Genomic DNA, 11,136 nt, shown 5'->3' with positions numbered 1-11,136 from the left:
GTTGAAGTTGTAAATAAAATGCTAAATTTGTATGAATAATTAAATGGTTGTTTAACTTTGTATGTTTTAATAAGATAAAAATTGGGATTTTTCGATTGGCTTTATTTACATGCCTTAAAGCTGTCAGCTGGATATTTGGATGATTTAACAGTTTTATAGGAGTTTTATGTGATTTGACGATTTGGGTGAATTAAAGAGAATTGATAAAATTACTGAAAGGAGTAAACTGTTAAAGTTGTGCAGATAATCATTATTTTATTTATTTACTTGGGAAATTTAGAAACATGTATGGTAAGTATTGCATTCTTTAAAAATGCCAAACTAGAAATTTGAATCCAAGATTACATTGCTTACTTAAAGATCTTTCTGGGAGGATAGGGCATTCCTGGAAGATGAATCAATTAACTTCTATACAGATGAATTAAAAAAAATGGTGGAGGTGTTTACTGTGAACGACTGAAATAAATCTCTCATTCCGCCTTCCCAATCAGTGTAGCGCGTTCCAGGCAGAACTTTTGGCGATAAAAGAATTCTTGTCATGGGTTAAAGAAAATGTTATATCTACGTCTGATATCAAATCTATGGTCTCTATTTTTACAAGCTCTATAAAAGTCCATAACTGTCGATCACTTCTAATGGAGAGCACATCACTTTAATATTCACCTTTGCTGAGTGTTGCACCACAGAAATATTTCAGAAAATTGTAAGGCAAAATAAATGGTACAGAACAAACTTTTCTAGATTGGCTAATGCTGGGATACCAATAGCTAAATGAAGACTATTACTAGTGCAAGACCGTCTAAAGAAGGCAAACATCAGTTGAAATAACATCACTAGGTGTCAGCTGACGAAAAATATCTAGCCTACACCAGATTTAAAGCGCTTAGGGTGCTTGTCGTAGTACCCGTGACAAGATGGTTAGTGCGATGGACTGTCATGCGAGAGGTCTTGGGTTCGACCCTACCTATGCCACCTAAGTTTTTTTTTCACGGGATCTACCTTTTGCGAGTAATTGACAAATTCTCCAAGAGTAAGTCTTGTCATGAAAAGTGCTTTCTCAAATTTGCCCTTCGATTCGGCTTAAAACTTTAGATCCCTTCCATCCCTGACAACAGTACTCGCACACAGGGATGGTTGAGAGTTGTCAGTCACTAGGCCCTAGTTCTCAAACGGACTGTTGCGCCTCCCAATTTATTTATTAACTTCCCATAGGAAGTTATTGTAATGGGTCCGATTTGTCAAATTGAAAATTTTGACATTTCTCGACGTTTCAAGGTCCCTAGAGTCGAAATAAAAGATTTTTAGAAAGATGTCTGTGCGTGCGTGTGTACCTACGTTCGTACGTCCGTAACGTCCGTACGTCCGTACGTTCGCGACGTTTTTTTCGTCGTCCATAGCTCAAGAACCAGAAGAGATATCGACTTCAAATAAATTTTGTTATACAGATAATAAGGCAGAAAGATGCAGAAAGGGCTCTCAAGAAAATTGCGTGGGTGGTTTTTTTTACCATAGCAGTTTAAAAAAAAGGTGAAAATTTTGGTTAACCCTTAATATCTTACGAACCAAAAACGCTAGAGACTTTAATTAAATTTTATATAATAGACTGTAACGTGATCTCAAAGAAGTATTTTTTTTTTAAAAAATCAATATAACGGTTTTTTTTCTAAATCAAAAAAACTGAAAAAAAAATTGTCACCTCCTAAATTTAACGACTAACATATGATTTCATCTCCAAAACAATTTTGAGCAACGGAGAATAATGTTTTAAAAATCTGATAAAATTTTGAGAAAAATCGAATTGACAATTTTTTATATAAAAAATAAAAATCTAAAAAAACATTACTCAAAGTTCGTAAATATCAATTCAAATATCTTTTCAAAAACTTGAAGTTTAGGCTTCAAACTTATTTTATCTTATAAGAAATATTGTTTTCAACATTCAATAAAATTTTGAGAAAAATCGAATTGACAGTTTTTTTACAAAAAATAAAAACCTTAAAAAAAATTTGTAAAAGTTGGTAAAAATTGATTTTCGACTCAAATATCTTTCCAAAAATTGTAGATATTGGCTTTTAACTACTTTTATCTTTCAAAAAATATTGTTGTTAACATTTTGTAAAATTTTGAAAAAAATCAAATTGATAGTTTTTGTACAAAAAATTAAATACCTAAAAAAAAATTTAACAAAAGTTGGTAAAAATTGATTTTCGACTCAAATATCTTTTCAAATCCATAAAATATTGGCTTCAAACTAATTTTATCTTATAGAAAATATTGTTTTCAACATTTGATAGAATTTTGAAGAAAATCGAATTGATGGTTTTTTTACAAAAAATAAAACTCTAAAAGAAACAATACTAAAACTTGGTAAACATTTACTTTCGACTCAAATAGCTTTTCAAAAATTCAAAATATTGGCTTCAAACTTATTTTATTTTACAGAAAATATTGTTTTCAATATTCAGTGATTTTTATATAAAAACAGTCCGTTTTTTCATAAAAAATAAAATCTATAAAAAATAGTACGCAAATTTGGTAAAATCGATACTAGTACTAATAGACAAACTTTTAAGCAGGACAAATAGACAGACGGGATGGGGAGTTATCAGTGTGGGTCGCATCCCAGCCTATTTTTTATTTAAGGGTGCTAGTCTAATACGAAAGCATGCCATGCAGCTAGCCGTATTCTTAAATGACTTTTACAGAAGCAGATTGGATGAGGAGGACGAGGAAACAGTTCTTCACCTATTCTGTACATGCCCTGATCTAGCTCAAAAATACAAAACTTGCCCAGGAGAATTCCTCTATAACGATCTAATTGGTTTCATTGAGATTTGAAGAAAGCCAAAATTCATGTTTCTTACTCCATTACGAACATCCTTTTTAACCTAACCTTACCTGACATTACGATGGTAGAGAACTGGTGGGTTGCCTGATTCCAGCAGATTTGCGTTAATCGTTTTATAATTTTTTTTTAAAAACCGCTCTAACGATTCTTAAAATCAAAAATTGAGAAGTTTAGGGTCTTTGAGAAATCAAATGATATTTTAATTTTTGCGTACAAACTCATGTTGTAGGTATATTCTTAAATCATAAATTATAGGTTCTACTTTAAAACAGGAGTAAGTTTGACTAACCCAGGAGTGCATTTTAATTTATTAAACGCACACTCTTATGGCACACAATTCTAACGTTAGACAAATTATGAAGAATTTGATGTACATTCCTATCTACGCTCTGTGGTAGCATTGGCTTTTCGATTATGACGTGGAAGTTTTTTGAGCCCTAGGTTTTAGCGTAGCCAACTGAATGAAAATGAAAATATTTAATATTTAGATAATGTAAATTGGTGGTATTTTTGCAATGAATTAACACTGTTAGCTTATTCAAATTCTTTTGATACTGTTAACCACTCAATTCTTTGTAGTAAGCTGCGAATTATCTTTGGGTTCTCTTTAGAGTCCTATAAGCTTGTTTTTTCGTATCTCAGCGGAAATCAACAAAGCGTGGTGGCCAATGGAAACTCGTCCACATTTCTCAATGTTATAAATGGAGTGCCACAGGGATCTATCTTTCGACCAATCCTCTTTTCACTTTACATAAATAAGTTACCACAAGTTCGACGAGGAAACCATTGAATATTTTAACACTGCTAGAAACCTAGGAGTAGTATTCAATCGCACTCTCACTTGGGATGACCACCTTAATAGTACCATTGGTAAAGCCTATAGAAGTCTCCGCCTTCTTCAAGTCGCTCGAAATTTCATCCCTATCAAAACTAAACTGCTACTTGTAAAGGCCCTTATACTGCCAATTGTGTGTATGGGTGTGAAATCTTTTGTAAACTAGACTGTGTGACTAGCCGCAAATTGAATGTTGACTATAACAATATCGCCCGCTATATTTATAATCTACGTCGTTATGATCACATATCCAATTTTGCGGTACGGATTTCTGGTTGTAGCCTAGACAGTTAAATAAACTTTCCCTCTCTGAGTTACCTGCATGAAATCATCCAAACTCAACAACCCGATTATCTCTACGGCAAGCTGAATTTCCCTCATTCAACAAGGTCCTTTGCTTTAATATTACCTCGATACAATTTTCTAAATACTGAGCGTCAATTTTTTATTCATATTGTACGCCTTTGGAACCTCTGCCCATCGCTATGAGAAGAATAAGTAGCATGAGTAGATTTAACTTTTTACTTTTCAACTACTTGGTAAATAATTGATGTTAAATTTCCTTTTCTTTATATACATAAATATGTAAATAGAATTCTTGGGTACATAATTTGTATTTGAATTCTGAAATTAATGTTAAACCTTACAACACTTTATAAGAGTCATTTCTTTCCTTGTAAGCGATTTTTGAAATAAATGTATACAAACTTAGCCTTATACGTACTCTTTTTTTCTAAATTTATAACGCAATAAATCATTTCTGGTATCGAATGGCGTTCGATTCTTTCAATAATTAATTAAAGTTGATGTTCGTAATTCTTTTTTGCAGACAAATTTATTACTTTCAAAATCTAGATTTCATTGATATTTTCTTCAAAAACACTCAACCTTAAGCTGCATGTCTTTGGATCCATTGAATGTGATGTGAAACCTTGGCATAACCATCCGGATTCCTACTGCCACATCCCATAACAACGAATCCAGCAACACCAACAAGTTTTCCTTGATAAGTAGCTGGGCCACCAGAGTCACCATTGCATGCTCCATTATTCTTTTGGTGAGCCAAACAAAGAATTGAATCATCGTTTAATCCTTGACTGGCAAAACATCTCCTCTCGCTGACTGCATTCAAGGTATTGTATTGCAATTGCATTGGAATATCACCGTTGGTTGAAAGACGTCCCCAACCGGAAATCAGAACCTGGGCATCATGGGGAATTTCTCTGTTTTGCAAGGAAATTGGAGCAATTTTTTTGCTGAATGAAAGACTTTTTGCCAAAGTTAAAACGGCAAGATCATTCAAGAAATTGCCATATTTCTCATGGACCTTAATATTGGCAACAGCGACTTCAATACCTCCAGACACACGGTTAGTTGATCCGGCATAAATTGAGAACTGATTAGCAGGATAACTACAAGAAATTTTAAATAAAGGTTAATCTTAATTTAAGTTAAAAAAAAATTACTGCTTACGGAGTAATTCCACTTTGGACAACACAATGAGCTGCAGTAAGGACGTATTTGTTGGAAATAATTGATCCACCGCAAGTGTGCTGCTTGTTCCGGCGAAGAGAAATCTGATGTGGAAACTGTCCCTCAGCTGCATTCTGGCCCCCAACTATGCGATGTTTGTCATCGGCCAGGGAAGTAGCCGCAAGGGCAATTGTCACAAGAATGATTGCAATAGGCTTGGAAAACATGATTTTGATATTTTCTAACTGATGGTATTGTCAGCTTGGGTGACTATTTATATATCGATTGTCCGCAGTCATCTTTAGCAAAAATTTGCGTTATCTTAAATTTATAATTATAATTTGTGTAAATACTTAAGTTAGTTTCAAGTATTCTAGACTGCTCTTGTCTTCAAGTGTGTAGTGTAAACATTAAATTTCGATGATTTTGTGGTGCGAAAACACGCTTAATGAAGAGGAGTACTTCGTTAGATAAAAATGTTATTTTATCTCTGAAGCAAACTGAAAGAATTTAATATCTTAAAATTAGGAGTTTTATAAAGCGGTTTCAAGTTATAAACTCAGGCTTTAAAATAAGATGCTTCATTTTTAAAAGCCCGCTATTAGGACAGCTGTTCATTTTGATTTTATCAAAGCATTGAATTTGTTAAAATGCACTATGAAAAATTGTAAAATTTTGCAGTAATTCTCTATTTTGTAAGAACATTTTCCTAGTGTCATTTCTCGAAGAGGTGAACACAATTGTCGACTGAGATGTTGAGGTTTCAAACCTTTAGACACATAAAAGGTAAAGTCTATGCAAATGCTCCACAATGGATTGAAAATCTTAAATATGCATGAAACCTCTTATTGGAAAAAACTATACAATTAATACTATTTCTTCAAAGCGCAAAAACTAAACGGTCTTAGGTGACTTATTTAGAATTTTTGAGGACCTTTTTTTGCTAAAGAAACTGTATCTTGTAAATAATTTAAATATTTTCACAGTTTCATTTGTTCCCAAAAAAATTAGTGACAATTGGAACGCTGATATTTTGTACCCAGAAGAATACACTTAGAGTAAGAGAAGTGGTCCTAAATGACTGCCCTGTGGACCCCTGAATAACCAATAACATTTATTAAATAGTAGTTTCTGAATTAAACTTTTAAGGTAACTAACTTAAAGGCCCATGTTTTGGGCCATGTGCCTACTTTCTTACTTAGGTCCTCAGACCTGTTATTCCATTGGGATTCCATTAAGGGGCATAAGTCCTCTCATCGTTTGCGGTTTTCAGAGATGTATTTCAGTTTCCTCCAATTCTTGCCTAGTGACGTTGATACCTCTCGAGGGAACTTTTCGGAATCCCGCTTTTTCAAAATCGTTTTTTTTTTTACTTTAAGGGATTTTAAGAAAGGGGAATATAAAAACCGGGATATTGAACCCAGCCCTATCTGACCTGTCTTTCTATGAAAGACCTCATTTGATGTACGGTTTTGTCAGAAAATCCTTAGGATATTTCAAAAAAAAGTATTCACGAAGGTTTACAGCTTTCTTCACCCATAAAAAAGCAGAGATTTGACATTTGTGCGAAACAGTCGTAGCTTTGTTCTTTAGGTGATAGAGTTATTACTCCAAATTTTCGACAGCATCCCGAACGCCGCTTTTGCTTTGCAGATGACGTCCTGTTTGGTTTGTTTAAAGCTTTTCCACCGGTTGCGAGGAAATATTTATTTGAGAGGATGGTCGGGTTCATTTTTAACTTGATGGAATTAATTTTCAGGCCCATGACTTCTGCTTCTCTTTCCATACTTGTTATCATTTGATTTATATCCATGAATCTATGAGAAGCAAATATCGTCAGCGTAAGCCAAGTGCTTTAAACAGGATATTAAAATCCATTGCAGCTATCCAACAATATTGGCAAGAGAATACAGACCTTTTTGACCACGCTACGGATTTCAAAAGCATCTGACAACCTACCTACCCTATGTGCAGAACGTGACACTTGGATCCATTATATGTCGCCATGTGCCATGTTTTTATCTAATTGTTGTCTAACGGCAATTGACCTACTGTAACGTTATAAACTGTAAATTCCTTTGGTTATCACCCTGTAGGTAAAAAACATGACCCAATACCCCACTAACATTAAAAAGGAAGCTTTTTTGATGTGTTTTTCTCATTAAAAGGAAAAACCGGGAGAGAAGTTTTAACTTATACAGGAGTGAGAATTCTCTTAAACATTCTCTTTTAACATTTTTTTTATATTCTAGACTTGCACTTGAATAATTGCACATGTCACATCAGACGTCATCCTTGAATGGGAGTCTGATGCGGTTACATCAACCCACACCTGAACATCTTCATCATCATGAAATGTAAAGTATATAAATATTTCTATAGGTACCGTACAATTTTCTCTCTCTTTCAAGTGCATAAATACATACTCTCATCAAAAGGATGTGAATTTATGGTTTCGGTTTTGGTCAATTAAAAACAACTTTATGTGCTCTCCGCATCTCTCGAAACGGCTCGAAACGAGAGTAAGCACATCACGAGAAGAACTTGAAATCTCTCAAAGGCCATTACCAAACTAGAGGGTTGTTGTATAGCGTGGGAAAAATAAATAGATACGTACGTTCACGTTAAGTAAAGCTATACAAACGTTATACCTACATATATATTATGCTTTTATGTCCTTTAGATTGTACCTTTATTTAATATTTGTTGTCAAGGTCGTTCGAAGGATTGTGCTCAAGGTTGGAGTGTGGTGCAGAGCGCAGATGACGATTATATGGCATGTGTAGAGTTTAGGGTAAGTGTACAAATGTACAAATAGATCGGGTATACGGTGTATGGTGTGTTGATGTTTTAGCCTTTTTGTAGTTCCGGTCTGTGACATTGAACTCACGTCACGTTCTCTCATCATATCAAGGTGGACTATTTTTAGAACCCTTCAAGGACTCGTACGCATTAAAGTAGATATAGATATAGAATTGTGTACGTGGGGTGGTATAGATAGACCAAGTGCTTTCAATTTTTATTTAAAAAAAAAAAACAAGAACAATAAACAATATAGCAAATTATTCGTTCCATTTAAACCAAAACCAAAAAGAAGCACTGTTAAATATGTTTCAATTTTTGCATTGTGAACAAATTTTTATAACATAAGTTTAGGATTTTCAACAACTCACAAAACTATACACCATTCCATGTATCAGCAATCAATAAATTTTATTTTATGTTCAGTTTATTGTATTTAAAAATTCAATCACAAAATAGAAAAAAAGGTTATCGTTTATGTAGAATTTCAATTTATTGACGTAATCCCTTAGTTCATCCGATAATAATGATTCGTAGAATGGCATATGGCAATGGCAATGGCAATATCCTCCCTCCTCATGGATTTAATACGATTTTATGCTTACGATGCTTACGACATTGAAACAGACACGTACCCAAAAATTTTGTGACGTAAAAGCTTTGAGGATGTTGAAAATGTGTAATAATTTAAGTGGTTTGGGTTAAATGGAATACAAACAAAAAAGAAAAAACATGGTCTTCTGTAATTGGCCAACAAGAATTCTAATCAATATACGTACGTAGGTTTAGTATAATATAAAATCCAAGACTTATTTTTTCAGAGCTTTTATTATGTTGTTTTGCAAATAAAAATGTATACATACATAGGGTAACAATATTCTAAGGACAAACGTGTAGGCAGAATCAACCCTAAATAAATTCTGTTATTATTAAAATATATGCAAAATTTCGTGTAGGAAGTATAAAATACTGATTAAAAATAATACCATGCATAAAAATAGAATTATAATCCAATAAATTATAGACAAATACAAAGAATACGTAAATAGGTCAATCTTATGCTACAATACCTTCTAAGAGAGTGAGTCAACGCACATTTAAGAATCCCTTAGGAAATTATTGTAATCAGTCCGATTTGTCGAATTGAAAATGTTGACATTCCTGGACGTTTCAATGTCCCTAGAAGCTGAATGAAAGTAAATGTTTAGTTTTTTTTAAATAAAAAAAGAGGCTGGGATGCGACCCACATTGATAACTTCCCATTCCGTCTGTCGATTTGTCTATTGGTCTTGATTAAAAGTTTGTAGGTTTTCGTGTTGGGTTAAAAAAGTTGTCATTTAAATTATTCTTAAAAATTTTTCAATTACCAACAATATTTTCTATATAAAGAAATAGTTTAGTTTAAAAATCTAGTTTTGTTAAATAGATGTTCAGTCGAAAGCAAATTTTTACCAATTTTAGTAACATTTTTTTTGAATTTTTACAAATTGGGTGAATGAAATTAGTTTGACCAAATTTGCGTACTATTTTTTTACGAAAAAAACTATTGAATATCGAAAACAATGTTTTCTGTGAAATAAAAAAAGTTTGAAGACAGTATTTTTAATTTTTGAAAAGCTATTTGATTCGAAAGGAAATTTTTACCAAGTTTTAGTAATTTTTGTTGGTTTTTATTTTGTGTAAAAAAACTATCAATCAGATTTTTCTCAACATTTGACTGAATGGTGACAATATAATTTTTTAAAAGTTAAAAGTAGTTTATAGACAATATCTTAAAGTTTTGGAAAGATATTTGAGTCCAAAATCAATTTTTACCAACTTTTATTAATTTTTTCCTAGGTTCTTAGTTTTTTTGTAAAAAAACTGCCAATTTGATTCTTCTCAAAATTTTACTGAATATTGACTACAATATTTTTTAAATATTAAAGTAGTTTGAAGCCAATAGTTTTACATTTCTCGATGTTTCACGGTCCCTAGAGTCGAAATAAAAGATTTTTAGAAATATGTCTGTGCGGCCGTGTGTTCGTAATTTCGTACGTCCGTGTTCGTACGTTCGCGACGTTTTTTCGTTGTCCATAGCTCAAGAACCAGGAGAGATATCGACTTTAAATAAATTTTGTTATACAGATAATAAGGCAGAAAGATACCGAACGGGCTCTCAAGAAAATTATGTGGGCGGTTTTTTTTACCATAGCAGTTTAAAAAAAGTTGAAAATTTTGGTTAACCCTAAATATCTTACAAACCAAAAACGCTAGAGACTTGAATTAAATTTTATATAATTTATTGTAACGTGATACCAAACGAATATATTTTTTGAAAAAAATCCATTTAACTTTTTTTTTATAAATCAAAATAACTGAAAAAAAAACTTTGTCACCTCGAACATTTTGCGAATACAAAATGATTTTATCTTCAAAACAATTTTGTGCCACGAAAAATAAAGTTTTTAACATCTAGTTAAATTTTGAGAAAAATCGAATTTACATTTTGTTTGTATAAAAACTAAAAACCTACAAAAAAAATACTCAAATTTGGTAAAAATTAAATTTCGACTCAAATATCTTTTTAAACATTTGAGATTATAGCTTTCAACTAATTGTATCTTTTAAAAAATATTATTTTTAACATTCCGAAAAATTTTGAGAAAGATAATTGAGTCAAAAATCAATTTTTACCAACTTATGTTATATTTTCTGTTAAGTTTTTATTTCTTGTAAAAAAAACAGTCAGTTCGATTTTTCTCAAAATTGTACCGAATAATAAGACAAAATAAGTTTGAAGCAATAATCTCAAGTTTTTGAAAAGATATTTGAGTCAAAATTCGATTTTTACCAACTTTGAGTAATGATTTTTTTTTAAGTTTTTGGAAATTTGATTTTTCTTAAAATTTGGCCAGATGTTAACGACTTTATTTTTCGTTGCAAAAAATTGTTTTGGATATGAAATCACTTGTATTCGTAAAATTTTTAAGGTGACAATTTTTTTTTCAGTTTTTTTGTTTTATACAAAAATGGTTGATTAGATTTTCTTCCAAAAATATACTTGTTTGGTATCACAATACAATATAAAGTATAAAATTGAATTCAAGCCTCTAGCGTTATTGGTTCGTGAGATAATTAGTTTTAACCAAAATGTTCACCTTTTTTTTAAACTGCTATGGTAAAAAAAACATCTCAA

At 32.0% G+C, this 11,136-nt stretch overlaps 1 protein-coding gene across 1 annotated transcript; it reads right to left on the bottom strand.

Annotated features, from left to right (window-relative positions):
- Positions 1 to 4,499: 4,499 nt before the first annotated feature.
- LOC129948365 (serine protease SP24D-like) lies at positions 4,500 to 5,656 on the bottom strand. The gene is made up of 3 exons (XM_056059338.1): positions 5,510 to 5,656; positions 5,157 to 5,455; positions 4,500 to 5,095 (listed from the first exon to the last, which is right to left on the bottom strand). Exons 2-3 carry the CDS (start codon positions 5,381 to 5,383, stop codon positions 4,573 to 4,575), a joined length of 750 nt encoding a protein of 249 aa, XP_055915313.1. The 5' UTR covers positions 5,384 to 5,455; positions 5,510 to 5,656; the 3' UTR covers positions 4,500 to 4,572.
- Positions 5,657 to 11,136: the final 5,480 nt, after the last annotated feature.

The sequence above is a fragment of the Eupeodes corollae genome, chromosome 2 (assembly GCF_945859685.1).
Source record: "Eupeodes corollae chromosome 2, idEupCoro1.1, whole genome shotgun sequence".
Taxonomy (NCBI): Eukaryota; Metazoa; Arthropoda; class Insecta; order Diptera; family Syrphidae; genus Eupeodes; species Eupeodes corollae.
Note: the sequence above shows the minus strand (reverse complement) of the source record. Positions and strands in the feature narration are given on the sequence as shown.

Bases quoted from the DNA above. Each gene is read 5' to 3' on its own strand.
- LOC129948365 (XM_056059338.1), bottom strand. From the start codon at position 5,383: ATGTTTTCCAAGCCTATTGCAATCATTCTTGTGACAATTGCCCTTGCG. The intron at 5,096-5,156 runs GTAAGCAGTAAT...AATTTCTTGTAG, and splicing joins GTCCAAAGTGGAATTACTCC to TTATCCTGCTAATCAGTTCT.